This window comes from Coregonus clupeaformis, chromosome 7, assembly GCF_020615455.1.
Source record: "Coregonus clupeaformis isolate EN_2021a chromosome 7, ASM2061545v1, whole genome shotgun sequence".
Lineage (NCBI taxonomy): Eukaryota > Metazoa > Chordata > Actinopteri > Salmoniformes > Salmonidae > Coregonus > Coregonus clupeaformis.
In genome coordinates this window covers 23660291-23686916 of record NC_059198.1, presented here as the reverse complement: position 1 = coordinate 23686916, position 26626 = coordinate 23660291, and the positions used below count along the sequence as shown (strand labels likewise).

The 26626-nt window shown below is 44.8% G+C and overlaps 1 protein-coding gene across 3 annotated transcripts in view; it reads left to right on the top strand.

The window, feature by feature from the left end:
* Positions 1 to 26626, top strand: part of LOC121569230 (brefeldin A-inhibited guanine nucleotide-exchange protein 1-like) — a 92170-nt gene that overhangs the window by 39225 nt on the left and 26319 nt on the right. For 2 of the 3 annotated variants that reach the window (XM_041880027.2, XM_041880026.2), the window contains exons 2-15: positions 2472 to 2502; positions 6221 to 6374; positions 6700 to 6846; positions 8214 to 8393; positions 10329 to 10382; positions 11918 to 12296; positions 13017 to 13133; positions 13356 to 13591; positions 14125 to 14258; positions 21203 to 21437; positions 22226 to 22325; positions 22427 to 22566; positions 22675 to 22783; positions 25548 to 25749. In XM_041880027.2, coding sequence (XP_041735961.1) covers positions 2472 to 2502; positions 6221 to 6374; positions 6700 to 6846; positions 8214 to 8393; positions 10329 to 10382; positions 11918 to 12296; positions 13017 to 13133; positions 13356 to 13591; positions 14125 to 14258; positions 21203 to 21437; positions 22226 to 22325; positions 22427 to 22566; positions 22675 to 22783; positions 25548 to 25749 — 2218 coding nt within the window. The remainder of the gene's footprint in view (positions 1 to 2471; positions 2503 to 6220; positions 6375 to 6699; positions 6847 to 8213; positions 8394 to 10328; positions 10383 to 11917; positions 12297 to 13016; positions 13134 to 13355; positions 13592 to 14124; positions 14259 to 21202; positions 21438 to 22225; positions 22326 to 22426; positions 22567 to 22674; positions 22784 to 25547; positions 25750 to 26626) is intronic. The other variant, XM_041880028.2, reaches the window with a different exon arrangement.

Below are 26626 nucleotides of genomic sequence, written 5' to 3'. Positions count from 1 at the left end.
GTGTATCCTCTTGAATGTATTTGCCATTTGAGTCAATGAGGAGCACAATCTCTGGCTTTTGTGTGTCCTCAGTGGATCTGTGGGGTTGTCAAGAGGGCTATCAGGGGAACTGACAGGGGGGGCTGTTAGGAGGGGGTGGGGTCTGTTGGGTTGGTGGGTCCTGTGTTGTGTGTCCCATTGTGGTGTTGATGTTGTGGTCCGGGTCTGAGGTGGGCTGTTCTGCTGGCTTCTCTGGGGGAGTGTCCTGCTCTCTGTCACACCTCAGCTTTCTCACCTCTTCTTTCAGTGCCATGTGTGCCTCTTTAAGTTCTCTCAGCTCAGTCCAGAGTGCGGCCTGCTCTCTCAGACAGCCGTCCATCTCCACCTTCTGCCCTCCGGGTCTTGTTTGGGGGGGTGTTGTTGTGCTGGTCTGTTCTGTCTGGATTGTGTGGACTAGCTGTCTGAGCTCCACCATGTCTCTCTCCAGCTCTGTGAATGTATCCCTCTCAATGATGGAGGAGCAGTGCAGTTATGGGAGCTGGGTATGTTCAGTGCTGGGGGGGTGACTATCCTCGTCTGCAGGACAGTTTGAAGGGGGGTCTGAATACTTTCCGAAGGCACTGTATGTCCCTTTTTATATGGTATGTAAATGTATATAGAGTAGAAGGAAATAAGGGTTTAATGACTGTGCCTGTGATTAAAAAGCCCTCGTTATCGGCTGGTGTTTTATTCTATTCCTACTAGACTGTGAAGTGGTCCTGAAACCACAGCTGATTAAATTATGTGTTGCACGTTAACTTGACCCTCAAGTTGATTTTGACGCAAAAATGTGCCTCGTAGCAATATAAATAATTGAGCTGTCACTATTGTAGTGGCCTTTTTTTAATAATACGAGGGTAGTATTCTTTGGAGGGCTCTGGCGAGTGTTGCTGTATGTTTTAAGCACTTCCTAGACTCCCCCTGAGTCACTGTGTTGAGAGAGCTAAAATCCACATTCACTCGGTGCATAGCAGAGTGAATTGTGCCACAGAACAGAGGCACAGCACCCAGACTCCTCTAGAACTGTCACAATGACTGGGTGTGTTGCAGTGTGGAATGTCTACCTAACACCAAAACAAAAGAGTGTGTATTGTAAAACACACTCACATACTCATTGTAGGCCAACTTCTTATTGAGTTTGTTTGCATGCATACGTAAGTGTGTGTATCCCAACGCTCTTAACCGCTAGGCTACCTGCCGCCCTAAGGCAACCTGCCGTCTTAAGAGGTTCTTATCTACATCCTGTTCTGTCCCACTTACAGAATTTATCAACACTTCACTCTGACTCCCCAGACAAGAGAGAAGATAGATAATCAGCTAAATGCACTATTCATTAATAAGCAGGGTCCCTACCTCACTATTCATTAATAAGCAGGATCCCTACCTCACTATTCATTAATAAGCAGGATCCCTACCACACTATTCATTAATAAGAAGGCTCCCTACCACACTATTCATTAATAAGCAGGATCCCTACCACACTATTCATTAATAAGCAGGCTCCCTACCACACTATTCATTAATAAGCAGGCTCCCTACCTCACTATTCATTAATAAGCAAGCTCCCTACCTCACTATTCATTAATAAGCAGGCTCCCTACCGCACTATTCATTAATAAGAAGGCTCCCTACCACACTATTCATTAATAAGCAGGATCCCTACCAAACTATTCATTAATAAGCAGGCTCCCTACCTCACTATTCATTAATAAGCAGGCTCCCTACCTCACTATTCATGAATAAGCAGGCTCCCTACCTCACTATTCATTAATAAGCAGGATCCCTACCTCACTATTCATTAATAAGCCGGCTCCCTACCTCACTATTCATTAATAAGAAGGCTCCCTACCTCACTATTCATTAATAAGCAGGATCCCTACCTCACTATTCATTAATAAGCAGGATCCCTACCTCACTATTCATTAATAAGCAGGATCCCTACCTCACTATTCATTAATAAGCAGGATCCCTACCTCACTATTCATTAATAAGCAGGCTCCCTACCTCACTATTCATTAATAAGCAGGCTCCCTACCGCACTATTCATTAATAAGAAGGCTCCCTACCACACTATTCATTAATAAGGAGGCTCCCTACCTCACTATTCATTAATAAGCAGGCTCCCTACCTCACTATTCATTAATAAGCAGGCTCCCACCGCACTATTTATTAATAAGAAGGCTCCCTACCACACTATTCATTAATAAGCAGGCTCCCTACCTCACTATTCATTAATAAGCAGGCTCCCTACCTCACTGTTCATTAATAAGCAGGCTCCCTACCTCACTATTCATTAATAAGCAGGCTCCTTACTGCTGCCAGGGCCTGCTATCTGCTATTCCCAATGATGTCATTAGTTTAGTATAATACAGCAGAATTTACTTTCCTCTTTGACTGTTTCCTCAATGTTTCTAATGGTTTCTCCCTCCCTCTCTTTCTCTCTCTCTTTTCAGAAGAAATAAAGGAAGAGACTGAAAAATTAAGGTACATTTGTTTTAATTCTGTTTAGGAATACATCCTGGTTAATTTAGGTGATTTCTTTGTTTCCTTTCACCCTACTGAATGTCTCTGCCTGTACTGTTCTTGTACATTTTAACGCTTGTTTTGAAATCAAACCTCGCCTTAGCGTGCCCTTGAGTTCAGTATGAAGTGTGTTTTGTGTGTGTGTGTGTTTTGTGTGTGTGTGTTGTGTGTGTGTGTGTGTGTGTGTGTGTGTGTGTGTGTGTGTGGCCTCCAGTGTGTTTTTATTTGTCTCTCCACCTGGTCTACTTCTCCCTGTCATTAATGGCTTTTCTCTTGGACATTTACATTTTTACATTTTAGTCATTTAGCAGACGCTCTTATCCAGAGCGACTTACAGTTAGTGCATGCATAATTTTATCGAACCCACAACCCTGGCGTTGCAAACGCCATGCTCTACCAACTGAGCTACATCCCCTGCCGGCCAAATCCCTCCCCTACCCTGGACGACGCTGGGCCAATTGTGCGCGCCGCCCCATGGGTCTCCCGGTCGCGGCCGGCTACGACAGAGCCTGGATACGAACCAGGATCTCTAGTGGCACAGCTGGGACTGCGATGCAGTGCCTTAGACCACTGCGCCACTCGGGAGTAACCCCTGGACCCCTGCCTAGTGCCCAGCTCTAGCCTGAGAGGGTGTGTGTGCGTGCGTGTGTGTGTGTTAGAGCGGGAGAGAGAGAAATGGAAAGACAGAGAGAGAGAAGCTGGCTTTCACCTGGGAGAGGGAGCATTTGCGTGTGTGTTTGTGGCGCTTTTCTGCCCGGTAACTGGATCTGAGGAATGAAATATACCATGAGTACCCCCTCGAGAGTCCCACAGCAGAACTGGATCAGCATGTTCCGTGTGCCAGCTAGGCTAGCTCTGCCCAAATGAGACCCCTGGGGTAGGGGAGTTAGGCTGGGGGTGGGTAGGGGAGTTAGGCTGGGGGTGGGTAGGGGAGTTAGGCTGGGGGTGGGTAGGGGAGTTAGGCTGGGGGTGGGTAGGGGAGTTAGACTGGGGGTGGGTAGGGGAGCTAGGCTGGGGGGGTGGGTAGGGGAGCTAGGCTGGGGGGTGGGTAGGGGAGTTAGGCTGGGGGTGGGTAGGGGAGTTAGGCTGGGGGTGGGTAGATGGGGGGGGTAGGGGAGTTAGGCTGGGGGGTGGGTAGGGGTAGGGGAGTTAGGCTGGGGGTGGGTAGGGGAGTTAGACTGGGGGTGGGTAGGGGGAGCTAGGCTGGGGGTGGGTAGGGGAGTTAGACTGGGGGTGGGTAGGGGAGTTAGGCTGGGGGGTGGGTAGGGGGTAGGGGAGTTAGGCTGGGGGTGGGTAGGGGAGTTAGACTGGGGGTGGGTAGGGGAGCTAGGCTGGGGGTGGGTAGGGGAGTTAGGCTGGGGGTGGGTAGGGGGAGTTAGGCTGGGGGTGGGTAGGGGTAGGGGAGTTAGGCTGGGGGGTGGGTAGGGGAGTTAGGCTGGGGGTGGGTAGGGGAGTTAGGCTGGGGGTGGGTAGGGGTAGTTAGGGCTGGGGGTGGGTAGGGGAGTTAGGATGGGGGTGGGTAGGGGAGTTAGGATGGGGTAGGGGAGTTAGGCTGGGGGTGGGTAGGGGAGTTAGGCTGGGGGTGGGTAGGGGAGTTAGGCTGGGGGTGGGTAGGGGAGCTAGGCTGGGGGTGGGTAGGGGAGTTAGGGCTGGGGGTGGGTAGGGGAGTTAGGCTGGGGGTGGGTAGGGAGGTTAGGCTGGGGGTGGGTAGGGGAGTTAGGCTGGGGGTGGGTAGGGGAGTTAGGCTGGGGGGTGGGTAGGGGAGCTAGGCTGGGGGTGGGTAGGGTAGTTAGGCTGGGGGGTGGGTAGGGGAGCTAGGCTGGGGGTGGGTAGGGGAGTTAGGCTGGGGGTGGGAAGGGGAGTTAGGCTGGGGGTGGGTAGGGTAGTTAGGCTGGGGGTGGGTAGGGGAGTTAGGCTGGGGGTGGGTAGGGGGAGTTAGGCTGGGGGTGGGTAGGGGAGCTAGGCTGGGGGTGGGTAGGGGAGTTAGGCTGGGGGTGGGTAGGGGAGTTAGGCTGGGGGTGGGAAGGGGAGTTAGGGCGGGGGGGTGGGTAGAGAGAGGTGGGCTGAGGGGGTGGGTAGAAGGAGGTGGGCTAGGTGGGAGGGCAGATTCACTGGATCGTACAGACACAGTATCTAAGCTTCCTCCCACAGATGACCTGCCCAAATGGGCTCATCTTTAGGTGGGGGAGGAGGAAGGGATGTAGGGACTTTATATACAGACACCTTACCTAACCTTTCACAAAGTTGCCCTGCCCTCCTGGTGTCAGAAAAGTAAGACAAAACACCCATAACATCAGTAATCCCCAAGGATCTTTTGTACGCAAAAAAGTGTCAAAATTATTAAGCCCAAAAGCAACGCTAGCTGAATATATTGTTAGCATTCTTTAGTCTCATTAGAAGCCTGGCTAAACCTATATTTATGTAAATTATGAAATGATCAGGCTAATCCTGTATGTTGCTTATTAGAGTGGAAAACACATGCAGAGCAGGGAGGGACTCAGTGACTCATGACTCAGACCCATGCATAGAATTAGCAGAAGTAGAATGGACATTTCCATTCAAAACAACGACTGAGGCCATATTGGTTGAAATACTCAATCATGCTTATCATATCATCTTTCAGAATTCTGTATGCTTCCTCTTCTCTTCCTTATCCACCGCTTTCTCTCTCTCTCTCTTTCTCTCCCGCTCTCTCTCTCGCTCTCTTTCTCTCTCGCTCTCTTTCTCTCTCTCACTCTTTCTCTCTCTCCTGCTCTCTCTCCCGTGTCCCACTGCACTCTGCGAGGTTATCCCTCTAAAGAAGCTGAAGTCATCCCTTTCTCTCTGCCAAGACAAACACAGCCCTTCCCTTCTCTCTCTCCCCTCTCTCCCTTCTCTCTCTTCCTCTCTCAAGTCCTCCATCCTTGGCTCAGAGCTCAGTGCAGTCTGGGTGTGGTTGTTCTGCAGAATAATATTTTAGCCCACAGCCAATGACCCCAGGTTTAGATCTATAATATTTTAACCCACAGCCAATGACCCCTGGTTTAGATCTATAATATTTTAGCACACAGTCAAGGACCCCTGGGTTAAATCTATAATATTTTAGCCCACAGCCAAGGACCCCTGGGTTAAATCTATAATATTTTAGCCCACAGCCAAGGACCCCTGGGTTAAATCTATAATATTTTAGCCCACAGCCAAGGACCCCTGGGTTAAATCTATAATATTTTAGCCCACAGCCAAGGACCCCTGGGTTAAATCTATAATATTTTAGCCCACAGCCAAGGACCCCTGGTTTAGATCTAGGATCCATAAAGACAGACAGCACTCACAAATATGGCTTTTACCTTGGTTTTATTCTTTAGCAACAGTCACAAGGATGCGATTTTGGCTACAAAGATTTTTGACAGTGTAAAGACAGTCAACAGAGTTGGAGCTGAGAGCATTATTATCAGGTGTATGACATCATGGATCTCTCATACTTTTCCTAAAGTAGAAGAATTGCAGTTGTGTTTCTTTGTAAAAGTTAGCCGCTTACAGTGTTTTAAATTGAGCTGCATACAGTACATGCATAAATACATTAACAGTACATTGTTAGTAGTCTGTGAATGCCAGAATAAAGGCTGGTTTAAATCTAGGTTATGTTTTTATCATGTTTTGAGTAGAGAACAGACTAGATTGTATAATCTTTTTTCTCCAGTCCGCCTCCAGACAGCAAATCAGATTCTAGCGCTCTTCCGCCAATCAAATCAAAGACCAGCTTCGTCGAGGCCGACAAGTACTTCCTGCCGTTTGAGTTGGCGTGTCAGTCCAAATGTCCCCGCATCGTCGTCACATCCCTAGACTGTTTACAGGTCAGTGACAGAGGAGGTCAGGAAGTGAACCCTGTGTGTCTACTACTGTATGTCTATGTTTCTTTCCTTTGGAGGTTCTCTAATGATATGTCACAACAAATGAGGCATCGTGGTGAAGAACTATCATATCAGCTGGATTCAACTGGAGTCATTTTTATTTCAGTTCAAATCTAAATTTGACCCAGAACTGAACTAGAAAAAAATGTATTGTTTGCTTAGTTCATACATAGTACAGTTCATGTTTATATGGGGTGTTTCTGAATGGAATTCAGGAGTTGTGTTTTTCTGACTGTGTTCCTCTGTGTGTTTGGGGTGTGTCTTGTAGAAGCTGATAGCGTACGGCCACCTGACAGGCAACGGTCCAGACAGCGCTGCCCCGGGCAAGAAGCTCATCGACAGGATCATCGAGACCATTTGTGGCTGCTTCCAGGGACCACAGACAGACGAGGGGGTGCAGCTACAGATCATAAAGGTTGGCGACTGCTGTTGTTTGGTCTCTCTGCTGGGAACTGGGTGTGTTTTGGATACTGTGTCCTGCTATTGTAGGTTTCTGTGCTTTCCTGCATGGTGATTATTTAGTATATAGAATAGTGTTATATCTGTGTAGTGAGTCTGTCTGTGTGTTACGGTCACCTGTAGACAGGAGGGTAATGGTTGAGGGAAGTGCACTAAGCAGTGGATTTTTTTATTTAATTTTTTTATTTCACCTTTATTTAACCAGGTAAACCAGTTGAGAACAAGTTCTCATTTACAACTGCGACCTGGCCAAGATAAAGCAAAGCAGTGCGATAAAAACAACAACACAGAGTTACATATGGGGTAAAACAAAACAAAGTCAAAAATACAACAGAAATACATATAATATACAGTGTGCAAATTTAGCAAGTTATGGAGGTAAGGCAATAAAATAGGCTATAGTGCAAAATAATTACAATTAGTATTAACACTGGAATGATAGATGTGCAAGAGATGATGTGCAAATAGAGATACACTGAGAGAAGTACACTGAGGTTAGTGCACTAAGTAGTGATGGATGACGAGAAGTGCACTTAGCAGTGGTTGAGGGAGGTGTACAGATCTGCTATCTTAATTTGATAACTATGTTGTCACAGAGAATTTTCTCAGAGAAATGAAAATTGTAGTGTATTCAAGGTTAAAAAGTATTCTAAAGTTTGTAATTTCCAATTTAAAGTTTCAGACTTGATTTGCCCTAACGAAAAATGTATCAACCCCTACAAAAATGTCCATTAATTACAATCCACATAATAATTCACATTTCCTGTTGCTGTAGGATTATTTTCCTGCTGTGAGAAGGGTCATATTAAGACTACTTAGAAGTGATGACTGACAGTAAGTGCTGTGAGTCAGAGGGCCTGATCGTCTTGCAGGGGCAGTGTTCTTTCCTAGTACAGTACAGTACTCCTCGCTGTGAAACAGAAGCCCAAATCTCAGCCTCTACCCCTAATCTGCTGTCAGCTCAGTTTGGCTCAGCTCAGCGCATCTTGGCTCAGCTCGGCCCAGTATAGCTGTGACTGGGAGGAGGATGGTCAAGAGGTCAGAGATGTGAGATGCAGAGGACTGTAGCTCTGTTTTTAATCTATTCATTGTGTCTTTCACACAAGTCATTTATGCTATGAGTAGCCATGATAGACCTCTCTCTCTCTCTCTCTCTCTCTCTCTCTCTCTCTCTCTCTCTCTCTCTCTCTCTCTCTCTCTCTCTCTCTCTCTCTCTCTCTCTCTCTCTCTCTCTCTCTCTCTCTCTCTCTCTCTCTCTCTCTCTCTCTCTCTCTCTCCCCTTCCCTCCCTCTTTTCCTCACTCCCGCCCCCCCCTCCCACAAGGCCCTGTTGACGGCGGTGACCTCCCAGCACATAGAGATCCACGAGGGCACGGTGCTGCAGGCGGTCAGGACCTGCTACAACATCTACCTAGCCAGCAAGAACCTCATCAACCAGACCACGGCTAAGGCCACGCTCACTCAGATGCTCAACGTCATCTTCGCCCGCATGGAGAACCAGGCAGTAAGTCCCTCTCTGAGACACACGCCAAGGTCCCAGTGTCCACACTAACATACCACTTAGAATGCATGATGCCCAATAGATGGCTTCATTTTAAGTGGTGTATTAGTGTGGATATTGAAACAGAGCTAAAGACTGATAGAGATACTGCACTAAGGGGAAAAGGCAAGATACACAGACACACATAGAGGGAAAGAGAGGGTAACTCTTTATTTGAGCACTTCAAATTTGTTTAGTCACATGCTTGGTAAACAACAGGTGTAGACTAACAGTGAAATGTTTACTTACGGCCCTTCCCAACAATAGAGAGAGAAAGAAAGAGCATGGGCTATGCGGTCATAATCATGACATAGCATATGAATAAGGAAGCGTAAGGGTTTACAGTGAGGGAAAAAAGTATTGGATCCCCTGCTGATTTTGTACGTTTGCCCACTGACAAAGACATGATCAGTCTATAATTTTAATGGTAGGTTTATTTGAACAGTGAGAGACAGAATAACAAAAAAATCCAGAAAAACGCATGTCAAAAATGTTATAAATTGATTTGCATTTTAATGAGGGAAATAAGTATTTGACCCCCGCTCAATCAGAAAGATTTCTGTCTCCCAGGTGTCTTTTATACAGGTAACGAGCTGAGATTAGGAGCACACTCTTAAAGGGAGTGCTCCTAATCTCAGCTTGTTACCTGTATAAAAGACACCTGTCCACAGAAATCTTTCTGATTGAGTTTTTCTGCTAAGGGGACAGGACAACTTCACCGCATCAAAGGGACGATGGACGGGGCCATGTACCGTCAAATCTTGGGTGAGAACCTCCTTCCCTCAGCCAGGGCATTGAAAATGGGTCGTGGATGGGTATTCCAGCATGACAATGACCCAAAACACACGGCCAAGGCAACAAAGGAGTGGCTCAAGAAGAAGCACATTAAGGTCCTGGAGTGGCCTAGCCAGTCTCCAGACCTTAATCCCATAGAACATCTGTGGAGGGAGCTGAAGGTTCGAGTTGCCAAACGTCAGCCTCGAAACCATAATGACTTGGAGAAGATCTGCAAAGAGGAGTGGGACAAAATCCCTCCTGAGATGTGTGCAAACCTGGTGGTCAACTACACGAAACGTCTGACTGTCAGTGTCTGGGTGAAGTGGGGAAACGGAATCAGGCGCAGGACACAGAACTGAGAGATGAATGGCTTTACTAGACTCAAAGTAAACCATAGCAAACCCTCCACGTAGAGAAGAGCAAAAACAACAGCTCAACATACGACGTAACAAAGAACAATCACGCACACACCCAGGAGGGAAAACAGAGGTAATATAGGGAAACTAATAAGCCTAATTAGTAACAGGTGTGAATAATAAAGACAGGACTAGTGAGACACAGAAACATCGATTGGTGGCAGCTAGTACTCCGGTGACGACGAACGCCGAAGCCTGCCCGAGCGAGGAGGGGCAGCCTCGGCTGAATCCGTGACACTGACCTCTGTGATTGCCAACAAGGGTTTTGACACCAAGTACTAAGTAATGTTTTGCAGAGGGGTCAAAAACGTATTTCCCTCATTAAAATGCAAATCAATTTATAACATTTGTGACATGCGTTTTTCTGGATTTTGTTGTTGTTATTCTGTCTCTCACTGTTCAAATAAACCTACCATTAAAATTATAGACTGATCATGTCTTTGTCAGTGGGCAAACGTACAACATCAGCAGGGGATCCAATACTTTTTTCCCTGTATGTGTCAGGCTACAGCTTGGCTAAACATGGCTAGCTTGACAGCTACATAACCAATCTGACTACTTCTAACTTCCGTCATGCTGATGACAGTATAACATACACTTTCTGACCAGAGGTCTAAGTAAGGTGTTAAGCTTGCTCTAATATCATATTTTTCTTTTCCGATTGACACTTCTCCCCCCCCACCTCACCTCCCCTACGGATACATAGCTTACAAATCACAAGATATCTTGGTCTCTGGCCTCCAGAAAACGTGACCGCCAGGTAAAGCCTACAGGACTGCCTTGACTTGCCTGATCTGAACTCTGAACTCTTCTCTGTGTGCTCATTCGGCTCCTTCCGTCCATCCATCCATCTATATCTCTTTCTCTTCCTCTGTTCCAGCTATGGGGCAGACTTGCATTGTGCTTAGACTGTGCTTGCTGTTGCTTCAGTTCAGTTGCTTGCTAATCATTATATTTTCTTCAACACCGATTTCCATTTTACATTCACTCGTCTGTGTGCGTGTGTGTGTGTGTGTGTGTGTGTTCATACCAGTCGACAGAGCCTTTCAACTGCTTTTCTGTTTGCATTGTGTGTGTTTGGGCTTAACCCTCCTGATTAAGAAATAGACACACACAGTTGATAGAATTGGTAAATGTAATGTCATCATTATAGTACGTGCGTGCGTGTGTGTGTGTGCGCGCGTGTGTGTAATGTCTAGCTGCCACAGAGATAATGCTTCTACAAGACTCTGCCATGTCTGATAGGAGGAGTCTCACTCCCACCTGGAGTTGGTCAGTGAGCTGCATACTAAACACGGCTGGCTGGATTTTCTCAATGTCACCACAACCTCTACTAATGTCCTCTCTTTATTTAACCTTTATTTAGCCAGGAAAGCGGTTGAGAACAAATTCTCTTACATTAACAACCTAAAAAATGCCCCAATGTTGGGTGAATAGGAATAGGGGAAATATCTATAGCCTGGTGTTAGAGACCGTGTATCATTCACATTCATATTGGTATTTGCTTTAATTCCTAACCTGTGTCTTTTCTTTTGAATCATGCTTTCATCATTGTGTGGCTCAGTTTTTCAGTTCTTTTAACATGATTTTTGTAGCACACCTACACGTGCAGCCTGATTGATACTGTGAAGTGGGCTGCTATAGCTTGGCTGAAAGAATTACGATTTTTCAGTTAAATATATTATTTTCTTAGAATTATTTATTCTCGTGCCACTGTATACTATAACAGAAATGTTTATGATGTGTATATTTATAGGTTCAAATGAGCGTACACATACACATCAACATCAGTGATACATCAACCAGGAGAACATGCAGTATGAACGTATTTTAGACCAAAAATACTCTGCCTCCTTCTCTGCACTGAAATAGCCCAGTTTATATAAGCATGAAGGGATGCTTTGCCTCATACTTGTTTTGACAGCATGTCCTACTGTATGACTGCTCATTCATAAACACATTTTAGACAGTCCTGATGTTAAAAGAGCCTTGCAGAATCTCAGTGTTCTGCGGTCTCTGCCTGGAAAACTGTGATTCCAAAGCTGCCATTTGTTGCTTCCTGATCTGACATTGGCTTTTGGGGTCGGAAAAACCTTAGGGAATCTTTGAGCAGTTGTTCAGGCTTGTATTTCATATAATGAGTTTGTGTACATTGTGTTAACACATTTCTCTGTGTGTGCGACTGTGTGTGTGTGAATTTGGTTGTATGTGGCTACGCTGGGTTATACTCTGTCTTGGTCTTTGGATGTGTCTGTGTTACTGTGTGTGTGTGTCCCCTCCCCTTCTCCTCCAAAGCTCCAGGAGGCCAAGCAGATGGAGAGGGAGAAGCACCGGCAGCACTCCCCAGTCACCCAGCAACAGGAACAGGAACCAGACTCGCCCCAGCTCCAGCAGCACACCTATCCCGCAGCCAAGCGCCTTCCTCGGGAGGCCAACGGCCCCACCACCCCCTCTACACCCACGCCCACCTCCACCCCCTCCACACCTACACCTGCTCCGGCCCCTCAGGGCAGCACGGCTGGGGCAGGGGACCCCCAGGAGGGCCAGGGGGCCACGGAGGAGGAGCAGGCAGAGCAGGGGGAACCGGGGGCGGTTAATGAGAGCACGGACCCAGAGTTCAGCACAGCAGAGAACCACCAGACAGAGGCAGACCAGGCCAGAGCCTCAGCACAGAGTGAGCCTCACCTTAGAGCGGACATACAGATAGACAAGGACACAGTGTTTCACACACAATCAAACATACGCATATAGGCAGTCATGTTCAAGTTCACACAGACACAGACTTTCACTCTCACTCAATACTTTTTACCATAGTGGATGTAAGTGTATTGATCATAGACATATCCAGGGTATTGTTCTAGACTGGTATCTTGGCTGCTTTAGACAGTAACAAAGCTTCAACCTTGACATTTTCGTGTACTCAATATTGGTAGAATATTTAGTCTTTGTTAAATAAGCATTTAATGAGACGGCATTCTCTTTAGACACTAATGCAGTAGTTTAAAGAAAACCTGCATAAATGCGTTCATTAGTGATTGAATGCGAGATAGGATAGAGAAAAGATTGGCACCGAGAGTGAGAAGAGACGCATCCAAAGATTCAATAGTAATTTTGTTTGCAAATTACTCAGTGCTTTCAGCACAAACACACACACACACACCCACGCACTATTTATTTAGTGAAGATGTGATAGCTGATGCCAGTGACTACTGTTTATCTTGTCAACTTTGATGTTCACAGTACTTCAACAAATCAAAGGCTAATGCTCAGCCTCTCTCAGAGAAAACACTTTCTTTACTCAATCTGCCAATTTACTGTTTCCACATTTCTTTAAGTGTATTGAGGTCCTTTTTGAATGGACTTTGACTAAAGTTTTACTTGTCCTGTGTTCAAGGTGCCACTCAGCGTGATCAGGAAGCAGTAGAGGAGGGGGAGGAGCCTAACTATGAGGAGCAAGCCCAGGAGATCATCCAGAGCATCCTACAGGAGGTCGTCAACACCATCGTTGGAGGTAAAAGTCACTCTATGGATGGGGGGTTTCTAGTACATGGAATTCTGATTCAAATCATTTTTGAATGAGAATTTGCTGAAGTCTAGAGACTAGGCACTACTATGCGTTTGCTTTTTGTCCTACCTAGAGAGAGCGAGAGTTGTGTGTCTCAGTGCTATTTTGACCCCTGCCAACTAAACCACTCCAAAGGGCAATGCCTGAAACCTGCTCATATGTGTTCAGATGCCATGGAGACCGCTGGTGAGACCGAGCTGCCCACAGAGGTCACAGAACCCGCTGAGGTCATCAATGAGGTCATCACCAAGGCAACAGCGATCACGGAGGTCACAGAGGTGGTGGAAGACGAGGGGGACAGCGAGAACATCCACGCCAACGGAATCCCCGGCACGCCCATCTCTGCCAGCTTCACTCTGTCGCTGCCCGATGACAGGCTGTCTGTCTCCTCTAATGATACACAGGTAAGCGGGACTGACCTGACTGTCAACACGGCTACACACTCCGCTCAACAAAGTGTTTTTGTGCTAGCCTGGGTGTCTGTCATTTGTGTCTGTTTTAGCAGAAGAATAAAACTGTTAAATAACTTTTATATTGCATTTAATGTTTATCAATTTGTAAAAAGGAAAATGGAAAGTCATTGGTAACATGAGGATTTAAAGAGAGTCCATGAGGTGAGGGCATTGAGCTATTCAATCTCTGTGCTACTGCAGATAATGGTGTCTGTCTGCCAGTCTGCTGGGGTTGATTCTAACATGATTAATAGATAATCTAACATCTCCTCTCCTTTCAGCTCCTTAGGTTATTATAGCTAAGTCTGAGCACAGGATGTAATTATCTATGATTACAGTCTTACATGATCAAGGTTGAACAGATCTGCTAATAATAACTATTTTATTTCAAAGTCTTTGTGTCAAGTGGAAAATAATGATAATTTACTCTTGAGCCTTGATTAAAAGTTTTATATGTTGACCATCTGTTTGTGTTTCTACGTTAGGAGTTGGGAGCGACCACAGGCCCAGTACCAGGTGCTAAGTTCTCCCATGTTCTCCAGAAGGATGCCTTCCTAGTGTTTAGGTCACTCTGCAAGCTGTCCATGAAGCCTCTGTCAGATGGCCCCCCAGACCCAAAGTAAGATGACTTCTTGTATTGAGATGCTTATTATGGTTTTGTTTAAGATAATTGAATAGAGGAACAGTAGCTATAGTGCCTTAGTAAGTAGGCTATTTCAGGTTTATTTTTGGAGTGTGATCCTTAGTTGAGTCATGACTTGTGGAGTGTAGCCTAGTTATTATTAGTGGGGAGTGTTGTGTTGGTTGGTTGGTGTGTGTTTAGATGAAGCATCACTCAGCTGATTATAGGTTCTGGATCACTTCTTGTGCTCCTGAAGTAAAACAGCCTCCCAGCCTTCCTGTTTCCTCTCCCTCTATTGAACAGAAAACTAAAAGAAAAATATATGTAATCTGATTTTGCCTCCCTACGAGGGAGATTACATTTGGGTTTTCTACTATATGTTTTGCTGAACCTGTTACAGCCAAAGAGGCATCTGATTTGCTGAATCTGATAGCAGCGTTTACATAACAGGATTTCCTGAATCTGGTTTCTATATGGTAACTCAATTCTGACTGTTTCAGTCTCCAATCTCTATCATTCTTCCAATGGGCCTTGTGGGCTAACGCTCTACTCTGTTCCTATGGTGTTGTCAGGATTCTATCTCAGAACACAAGAGAGACTTTCCATCCAGACAATGGTAGAATGGAACCCTGTTTATCACGGGCTGTTGTCAGGGGGGACAGGGAGGAAGGTGGTGTCACCACAGGCAGGGCTGTGCTAAGTGTCTGTCAGACAGAAAGCCTTTTCATCCACAGAGATTTACTCCATGACTGGCCCAGGTGATAACCCTAATTAAGATAGCTTGCTGTCTAAACATTGGTAAATTAATTATTGCATCAGAACAATGCATATAATTTTCTCTGTCCAATCACAAAAGCTGCACTTTCACTAAATTTGCATCTGCTTTTGCCGCCTGTGATGCGTTCTGCACGGTATTTTAATAAGTACATTTATATTATTTCATCCTCCCATCTGAGGACAAAAACCTGACAAAAAAAACAAAATACTTTCATCCATGCAAGAACATTGGTTGCTATGGCGTGGAAGGTGTGTTCCACAATAGATGAACTTTGCTAGTATAGCTAACCAAACCATAATATACCGTGCGTTATAGGGAAATAATGCATGCTCTAGAATGCCCTTCAAGCCAATCAGAAACAAGTATTCAACAATGCCATGGTATAATTAAGCAATAAGGCCTGAGGAGGTGTGGTATATGGCCATTATACCATGGCAGTGTTGAATACTTGTTTCTGATTGGCTTGAAGGGCATTCTAGAGCGTGCATTATTTCCCTATAACACATGGTATATTTGCACGGTAGAATTCAATAGCTATAATTCAATCTTATATGTTCTATGCTTGAGCTTCTTTTGAAAGCAAAAGTCGCATTGAAAACATTTTGGGCATTGTTGAATTCGATTTTTATAATGGCAAACTAGGACTGATAGTTTGGCTAGCTAAACTAGCAAGTCTGGTTGTTTGGTTACCATGGCAACTACTGTAGCTATCTAGTAAACTTGCTAGCTACTTCAGGGGATCTTGAACACATTTCTACTGGTAATGAACACATATCTAGTGAGTGGCAAATGTGTTAAATTATAGCCATGGTGTAAAAGGGATAATCAACTCGGGGCTCTATGCGTTCTCTGGAAAATAATGCAACTCTGTGGAAGGTCAGTTCCACTCTGCTAGCGCGTCGTGGAACACACCTTCCACGTCATTCATTATTTTCCATAGGACGCATAGCCACTCATTGATTATCCCTTACATAAACCACGGCTAAGGGCTGTTCTTACGCACGACTCAATGCAGAGTGCCTGGATACAGCCCTCAGCCATGGTATGTTGGCCATATACCATAAACCCCAGATGCCTTATTGCTATTATAAACAGGTTACCAATGTAATTAGACCAGTAAAAAGTAATTTTTTGTCATATCCATGGTATACGGTCTGATATACCACGGCTTTCAGCCAATCAGCATTCAGGGCTTGAACCACCCGGTTTATAATTGGATATATAGTGGGGGGGGAAAGTATTTAGTCAGCCACCAATTGTGCAAGTTCTCCCACTTAAAAATATGAGAGAGGCCTGTAATTTTCATCATAGGTACACGTCAACTATGACAGACAAATTGAGAATTTTTTTCCCAGAAAATCACATTGTAGGATTTTTAATGAATTTATTTGCAAATTATGGTGGAAAATAAGTATTTGGTCACCTACAAACAAGCAAGATTTCTGGCTCTCACAGAACTGTAACTTCTTCTTTAAGAGGCTCCTCTGTCCTCCACTCGTTACCTGTATTAATGGCACCTGTTTGAACTTGTTATCAGTATAAAAGACACCTGTCCACAACCTCAAACAGTCACACTCCAAACTCCACTATGGCCAAGACCAAAGAGCTGTCAAAGGACACCAGAAACAAAATTGTAGACCTGCACCAGGCTGGGAAGACTGAATCTGCAATAGGTAAGCAGCTTGGTTTGAAGAAATCAACTGTGGGAGCAATTATTAGGAAATGGAAGATATACAAGACCACTGATAATCTCCCTCGATCTGGGGCTCCACGCAAGATCTCACCCCGTGGGGTCAAAATGATCACAAGAACGGTGAGCAAAAATCCCAGAACCACACGGGGGGACCTAGTGAATGACCTGCAGAGAGCTGGGACCAAAGTAACAAAGCCTACCATCAGTAACACACTACGCCGCCAGGGACTCAAATCCTGCAGTGCCAGACGTGTCCCCCTGCTTAAGCCAGTACATGTCCAGGCCCGTCTGAAGTTTGCTAGAGTGCATTTGGATGATCCAGAAGAGGAAACCAAAATAGAACTTTTTGGTAAAAACTCAACTCGTCGTGTTTGGAGGACAAAGAATACTGAGTTGCATCCAAAGAACACCATACCTACTGTGAAGCATGGGGGTGGAAACATCATGCTTTGGGGCAGTTTTTCTGCAAAGGGACCAGGACGACTGATCCGTGTAAAGGAAAGAATGAATGGAGCCATGTATCGTGAGACTTTGAGTGAAAACCTCCTTCCATCAGCAAGGGCATTGAAGATGAAACGTGGCTGGGTCTTTCATCATGACAATGATCCCAAACACACCGCCCGGGCAACGAAGGAGTGGCTTCGTAAGAAGCATTTCAAGGTCCTGGAGTGGCCTAGCCAGTCTCCAGATCTCAACCCCATAGAAAATCTTTGGAGGGAGTTGAAAGTCTGTGTTGCCCAGCGACAGCCCCAAAACATCACTGCATGGAGGAATGGGCCAAAATACCAGCAACAGTGTGTGAAAACCTTGTGAAGACTTACAGAAAACGTTTGACCTGTGTCATTGCCAACAAAGGGTATATAACAAAGTATTGAGAAACTTTTGTTATTGACCAAATACTTATTTTCCACCATAATTTGCAAATAAATTCATTAAAAATCCTACAATGTGATTTTCTGGATTTTTTTTCTCATTTTGTCTGTCAAAGTTGACGTGTACCTATGATGAAAATTACAGGCCTCTCTCATCTTTTTAAGTGGGAAAACTTGCACAATTGGTAGCAGACTAAATACTTTTTTCCCCACTGTATGCTAAACACGTGTATGTGACAAATAACATTTGATTTGATTTGACATTTACTTTTGATACTTAAGTATATTTAAAATCACATACTTTTAGACATTTACTCAAGTAGTATTTTACTGGGTGACTTTCAATTTACTTGAGTCATTTTCTATTAAGTTATCTTTACTTTTACTCAAGTATGACAATTGAGTATTTTTTCCACCACTGGTCGCATGTGTGTTTGTCCGTAAGCCCAGGGCTTTGCAATACAAGTGTGAATCATCAGCCCAGGGCTAAAGCTTAGCCCAGGGTTAACAAATGCTTGTGTGAATACAGGATAAGCTAGCCCAGGGCCAGTCTTAACCTGGGGCTAAAATAGCCAGGGGTGAAGAACAATGCAGTGTGAAAAGGCCTAAAGTGAGTCAACAGTGAAATGGTTTCATACCCCAAGGCTGCATGGCATGTTCAGTTCAACCCACTGACTATGAACACCACACACACACATACAGTGGGGAAAAAAAGTATTTAGTCAGCCACCAATTGTGCAAGTTATCCCACTTAAAAAGATGAGAGAGGCCTGTAATTTTCATCATAGGTACACGTCAACTATGACAGACAAAATGAGAAAAAAAAATCCAGAAAATCACATTGAAAGATTTTTTATGAATTTATTTGCAAATGATGGTGGAAAATAAGTATTTGGTCAATAACAAAAGTTTCTCAATACTTTGTTATATACCCTTTGTTGGCAATGACACAGGTCAAACGTTTTCTGTAAGTCTTCACAAGGTTTTCACACACTGTTGCTGGTATTTTGGCCCATTCCTCCATGTAGATCTCCTCTAGAGCAGTGATGTTTTGGGGCTGTCGCTGGGCAACACAGACTTTCAACTCCCTCCAAATATTTTCTATGGGGTTGAGATCTGGAGACTGGCTAGGCCACTCCAGGACCTTGAAATGCTTCTTACGAAGCCACTCCTTCGTTGCCCGGGCGGTGTGTTTGGGATCATTGTCATGCTGAAAGACCCAGCCACGTTTCATCTTCAATGCCCTTACTGATGGAAGGAGGTTTTCACTCAAAATCTCACGATACATGGCCCCATTCATTCTTTCCTTTACACGGATCAGTCGTCCTGGTCCCTTTTCAGAAAAACAGCCCCAAAGCATGATGTTTCCACCCCCATGCTTCATAGTAGGTATGGTGTTCTTTGGATGAAACTCAGCATTCTTTGTCCTCCAAACACGACGAGTTGAGTTTTTACCAAAAAGTTATATTTTGGTTTCATCTGACCATATGACATTCTCCCAATCCTCTTCTGGATCATCCAAATGCACTCTAGCAAACTTCAGACGGGCCTGGACATGTACTGTCTTAAGCAGGGGGACACGTCTAGCACTGCAGGATTTGAGTCCCTGGCGGCGTAGTGTGTTACTGATGGTAGGCTTTGTTACTTTGGTCCCAGCTCTCTGCAGGTCATTCACTAGGTCCCCCGTGTGGTTCTGGGATTTTTGCTCACCGTTCTTGTGATCATTTTGACCCCACGGGGTGAGATCTTGCGTGGAGCCCCAGATCGAGGGAGATTATCAGTGGTCTTGTATGTCTTCCATTTCCTACTAATTGCTCCCACAGTTGATTTCTTCAAACCAAGATGCTTACCTATTGCAGATTCAGTCTTCCCAGCCTGGTGCAGGTCTACAATTTTGTTTCTGGTGTCCTTTGACAGCTCTTTGGTCTTGGCCATAGTGGAGTTTGGAGTGTGACTGTTTGAGGTTGTGGACAGGTGTCTTTTATACTGATAACAAGTTCAAACAGGTGCCATTAATACAGGTAACCAGTGGAGGACAGAGGAGCCTCTTAAAGAAGAAGTTACAGGTCTGTGAGAGCTAGAAATCTTGCTTGTTTGTAGGTGACCAAATACTTATTTTCCACCATAATTTGCTAATAAATTCATTAAAAATCCTACAATGTGATTTTCAGGATTTTTTTTCCTCAATTTGTCTGTCATAGTTGACGTGCACCTATGATGAAAATTACAGGCCTCTCTCATCTTTTTAAGTGGGAGAACTTGCACAATTGGTGGCTGACTAAATACTTTTTTTCCCCACTGTATATGATTCATGGTTAGCATATAAAGACATTTCAAACATTCAAAACCCTGGGTTATCGGTCTTGTTGTTCATGGCTCAGTTATTGGATGTTTTGTTCAAATTGTTGATTTGTTATTGTACTGAAAATGTGCATTTTGCTTGTACCTGCTTCCCCTTTCCAGGCCAAGCTGAAATGATAAAGTTCTGTCAGGTTTCCCCTGCGCTGCATGCGCCTGGGGAGAATCAGGCCATATTTCTGTGAGTCAGAGAAGCAGTTCCATATTTCTCTATGCTACATTAAAAGCAGTCTGTCTGTGGAGGAGGGCTGGGGAACATTACAGAGAGGAAGCCAGTCAGAGCAAATAAGATTACAAAAAAATCTGTTGGGTTCCTACTTCTCCATCATACAGCTGTTCAGAAATACAGGTCAGACTAGATTGAGGCAGTATGGACAATATACTATAATGATCTATTACGTAGATGCCCTCTCTACACTGTAACAGATAGTTTCTGTATGAATTGTGTTTATCTATTTTTGGTATTATTGGAACAGGTAAAACAGCACCAGCACCCACACATCTACAATAGCTAGCTCAGGCTCTTAGTATATAGGAGGACATTAGGTGGACATCCTCTGAGCCCCTGACTGCCATCAGACCATTAGAATCCTCAGTCAGTTGTGGGTCAATCAGGAAGTGCTGCTAATAACTGATGAGTCAGATGGTGATTCACAGTACACACACACACACACACACACACACACACACACACACACACACACACACACACACACACTGTAATCATCACCATAATGAATAACTTATCAGGGTTATGGGGGTCCAGGGGCATGCCCCCCTGTGATTTTGTTTTTGTAGAACAACTGTGAGAAGTTCACTTCTGGTGACTTTTTAAAAGAATGTTCTACTCAAATGCATGAAAATTTAATTATGTTGACACCATCTGAAATATGTATTGATGCGTGCCACTGCACTTTAGGAAGATGATGTGGCGCAAGCGGCGGCTGTGCACTCTTGGCATGCTAGCTGTTCCCAAAGACTTCCAGTCATTGCGCTTACGCTAGTTACCAACTTCCTTTAAACTGTACTCAGAGACATAAAAATGGTATCCATGAGTTCATCTGACTCTGGGTAAGTAGAAAAGTGCTTAATTGACAAAATATCACACTATCCCTTTAAAAGTGTGTCTGAAAAAAATCAATAAAAGGCCGGCAAAGATTTATGAATATAGGGGAAACACTGCAATCCAACTCCTGTTGCACTTGAGTTTGACTCAACGCCCCTGTCTCTCTCCTCCCAGGTCCCACGAGCTGCGCTCCAAGGTGTTGTCCCTCCAGCTGCTCCTGTCCATTCTGCAAAACGCTGGGCCCATCTTCAAGACCAATGAGATGTTCATCAACGCTATCAAGCAGTACCTGTGTGTGGCACTGTCCAAGAACGGTGTCTCCTCTGTCCCTGAAGTCTTCGAGCTTTCACTCTCCATCTTCCTCACCCTCCTCTCCCACTTCAAGACCCACCTCAAGATGCAGATTGAGGTAGCTACCTGACTTTTGGTTGTTCCTCTGTCGCAAAAGGGTTAGCTGCTGGTTTCGTTATTTTTGTTTCAGAAAGTGTCTGTGCAAACCAAGCTACCTGACAAGCTATTATCTCCAAATAGGATTTCCCTTCCTGTCCCAAAGTCACATAAACCCTATATTCCTTCATATTCCTCCACACTTGCGCTCCATCTAGTCCCCCTCACCTTCTGTTGTCCTACTTGAAAACCTATCAATATGCAGGTCGAGTCACTGTTCTGTTCCTGAATAGCTGTCCTATCCCCCTATTTGCCAATGTCTCCTGTTCCCGCTTCCAATGTCGTAAATCTGTCATACCTCTCAAATATTGACATACAGACATTTCTCAATACAGCAGGCTCCAGACACAGGTGATTCATGGGAGATGAAGTTCATCACAGGGCACAGTAATGTAGTTCTGCCTCAGTGTGATAGAGTTTCAGTATTGCCTGTTAGCTGTTGCTTCTGATTTATAGTCCACTTCCACAGTGGTCTGGCTGTAATATTTCCTAATGCTGAAGTTGATGACTTAATCTGCTTGTCACTGTTTGTGGCCAACAGTCTTTTCTGGAGACGGATGTTGTTCATTGAGATGTTCTGATTTCATAGTTGAGCAGTCAGCTTACAGTGAGATGTATGTGTTTATGGATTTGTTACAGTGGATAGTTCTGTTAATGAAGATTCATGAAGCTTTTCTTATCCCGAGCTCTTCTTGCTACCCTTGTTTGTTTCCCTCAGCTTTAACTGCCATGGTTTGTTTCGCTGCGCAGGTGTTCTTCAAGGAGATTTTCCTGTATATTCTGGAGACGTCAACAAGCTCCTACGACCATAAATGGATGGTTATACAGACCCTAACCAGAATATGTGCAGGTGAGTGTTTGGTGTGAATTTTAAATGCTATCTGTGGTGCAGCGCATCAATCCCTATTACAAGTCGAGTACTAACTGTCCCTCATCTCTCTCCTCCCTCAGATGCCCAGGGTGTGGTGGATATCTATGTGAATTATGATTGTGACTTGAATGCTGCTAATATCTTTGAGAGGCTGGTGAATGACCTGTCGAAGATCGCACAGGGCCGGGCAGGCCACGAGCTCGGCACAACACCACTCCAGGTAAGACTGACCAATGGCCACTCGAAATTGTCTTTCTCTGTATTGGGTAAATGTATATTGCTCTAAAGTTGTCGTAACGTTGATGTAACATTTCTCTGTTCCCACCAGGAGTTGACCCTGAGGAAGAAAGGCCTGGAGTGTCTGGTGTCCATCTTGAAGTGTATGGTAGAGTGGAGTAAGGACCAGTATGTTAACCCCAACTCCCAGACCAGCCTTGGTAAGATACTGACCAAACTACAGTTACTTTGGTCACATAGTTACACTGAGGCTGATGGGGACTGATGTGCCACTGGGTGTTTGATTTAGATCCTGAGGAAAACTGTTTAGCAATTCTTCAAGTGCACCGTTGTGCCTGCTCCTTTGTGGTTACCAGAAAGATGAAAGGGTTGGAGTCCAGCACTCCAGTACTTGGAGTATATTTGAGATATTCCATATACATCGCTCTGGCATCCCATAGCCTCAATGCTCCACATCAGAAGTGGTGACGCCCTTGTGTGAGTATTTACCATATGTATAGTGGACTCTTTCAGGGGAAACGGCCAAGGTATGCCAGGGCTTTATTCTCAGTAAAACCTATCTGAGGCTGCCGTTCATCACTGGGGTTAACTGGGGTTAGAGGAAAGAGTGGTATTCATCAGTACAGCTGTAGCATAGTCCCTGAGATTAGCGATTAGCATTCATCAGTACAGCTGTAGCATAGTCCCTGAGATTAGCGATTAGCATTCATCAGTACAGCTGTAGCATAGTCCCTGAGATTAGCGATTAGCATTCATCAGTACAGCTGTAGCATAGTCCCTGAGATTAGCGATTAGCATTCATCAGTACAGCTGTAGCATAGTCCCTGAGATTAGCGATTAGCATTCATCAGTACAGCTGTAGCATAGTCCCCTGAGATTAGCGATTAGCATTCATCAGTACAGCTGTAGCATAGTCCCTGAGATTAGCGATTAGCATTCATCAGTACAGCTGTAGCATAGTCCCTGAGATTAGCGATTAGCATTCATCAGTACAGCTGTAGCATAGTCCCTGAGATTAGCGATTAGCATTCATCAGTAGCCTACAGCTTATACAAACGCTGAAAGGAAAGGCTAATTCAATAATGTACCCAGGCTAATACACCAGGGCAGGCTAACTTGATACCCTGAACCGGCTGATGATGAAAAGCCCTGGTGCGACAGACAGAGCCCCTGTCAGTGCTCCTGGATAAGACCCCTTGCTTCAGAGTGAGCTGAGGGGAATCATTCCTGTTAGGGGGGAATAGAGGGCTCTAACCAAGGGGGAATGGAGGGCTTTAACGAAGGCAGGGAAAGAGGGCTTTAACGAAGGCAGGGAAGTTGAGGCTCTGAGAGCGTTGCCAGAAATCTCCACATATCCCCTCAGAGAGGATACACAGGGTTAGCCTCAGGCTACCTTCTGGCACTCAGAGAGCTAACTCTACCAAGGCTGCGGAAGGCAGCTGAATTCACAAACAGCCACTGCTACAGGGGACGTCACCATGCCAAAGCAAAGCTAGTGCCAACTAATTTAGTGACCATGCTGAAGACAAATAGACAAATTGTTTGAGTCTAGAAAGTTTGACGTATTGGCTGCAGTGACTAGTTTCCTATGCTTTTAGGTTACATCAAACAAAATATGTTTTTCTGAGTCAGTGAAAGTATATCCTAATTATGCTATTTTCCATGTAGATAGCTCAGCTAATGCATATCATTTGTGGTTCTAAAAACATGTTTTACATCATTACATAGATAATACCGCTCTACTCTCCACTGTCTCTTAATTCTTTGTTCTCTGGTTGTACCTATCTGACATCACAGGAAGAGCAGGTAATGGTACAAAGTTGTGGAGTGTTTGATAGACTGGTTGCTGTAGCAACAGTAGGAGTCAGTGGGCCTAGATTAGAGGGTGGATGGGGCTATGGTGGCTGTGATTAGTAATGTGGGAGTTAGACACCTTATCTTCCTTTCATTTGCATAGTCTCCTGTTATTTGCCTTACAACACTGTAGATTCTGGATAGATTTGGAGTGCCCTGTGCATTTTTTAAGCACAGCTCTGTGGTCCTCTGTAGCTCAGCTGGTAGAGCACGGCGCTTGTAACGCCAAGGTAGTGGGTTCGATCCCCGGGACCACCCATACACAAAAAATGCACGCATGACTGTAAGTCGCTTTGGATAAAAGCGTCTGCTAAATGGCATATTATATTATTATATTATATTATTACAGTATTTGAAATGGCTACAGCTGATTGTAAGTTGTTATTATAACCCGTTTTTGCCCCACACGTTTCTATGAGAGCTTTGCTACCTACCATGGCTGTGCCACCCTCCTCCCCCTACTCTGTGCTCTGCTCTCTGAAGCTGTTGATTGGAGGAAGCCCACTGCCAGCTTATATTACCCTGATGGTGTCCTGAATGTTTTAGAGAGTTTCCGATGGGTAATAAGATCCCTTACAATGTCTGTTACAGCCAGGCATGCAACCACCATGGACCTGATTCACCCACAGAACAGTAGCATCAGACCTGTTAGGCTGCTCTGCTCTGTCCTGTCCCCTCAGGCTACACGCAACACCCTGCACTACCTCCATGTTACAGTTACTACACACTGCCTTGACTGCAGCCTGCCTGGTTTATTAAATAACATACCTTTTAAATGTCTGTGTGCATGATACTGTCAGGCTCCCCACAGCAGACAATATACCACCAGACAAGGCCTCAGGTTTATCATGTTGTCTTTCTCTCAGCAGTGCAGACTCCCTCCCACTATTACTGAAGTCCCCAGAGACCTGGATCTAGAAACTCTAGGCTGAACACCCCTAATGGCTAAAAAAAGGAAATTGAATATACAGTATGTTTGAAAACGTTTAGTATTTCCTTGCCTGACTGTGCTGGATTGCTGATTGCGTTGGCGTCCTAACACCAACTACAGTGTGTGCTCATCTCTCTCAGACCATTGATTGTTCAATGTTCTTCTCCCTCCATCCCCAGGTCAGGAGAAGCCCTCGGAGCAGGAGACCAATGAGACGAAGGCCCCAGAGACCATCAACCGCTACGGAAGCATCAACTCCCTGGACTCCACGGCCTCGTCGGGCATCGGGAGCTACAGCACACAGATGTCAGGGACAGACAACCCTGAGCAGTTTGAGGTTCTCAAACAACAGAAGGAGATCATCGAGCAGGGCATCGACCTGTAAGCCAGACTAGTGCTGCTTATACTGTATACCTGAATATATTCACCTTGTACTGTATACCTGAATATATTCACCTTTTACTGTATACCTGAATATATTCACCTTGTTCTGTATACCTGAATATATTCACCTTGTACTGTATACCTGAATATATTCACCTTATCATGTATACCTGAATATATTCACCTTGTTCTGTATAGACAGCTGAATACAGTGGGGGAAAAAAGTATTTAGTCAGCCACCAATTGTGCAAGTTCTCCCACTTAAAAAGATGAGAGAGGCCTGTAATTTTCATCATAGGTACACGTCAACTATGACAGACAAATTGAGAAAAAAAAATCCAGAAAATCACATTGTAGGATTTTTAATGAATTTATTTGCAAATTATGGTGGAAAATAAGTATTTGGTCACCTACAAACAAGCAAGATTTCTGGCTCTCACAGACCTGTAACTTCTTCTTTAAGAGGCTCCTCTGTCCTCCACTCGTTACCTGTATTAATGGCACCTGTTTGAACTTGTTATCAGTATAAAATACACCTGTCCACAACCTCAAACAGTCACACTCCAAACTCCACTATGGCCAAGACCAAAGAGCTGTCAAAGGACACCAGAAACAAAATTGTAGACCTGCACCAGGCTGGGAAGACTGAATCTGCAATAGGTAAGCAGCTTGGTTTGAAGAAATCAACTGTGGGAGCAATTATTAGGAAATGGAAGATATACAAGACCACTGATAATCTCCCTCGATCTGGGGCTCCACGCAAGATCTCACCCCGTGGGGTCAAAATGATCACAAGAACGGTGAGCAAAAATCCCAGAACCACACGGGGGGACCTAGTGAATAACCTGCAGAGAGCTGGGACCAAAGTAACAAA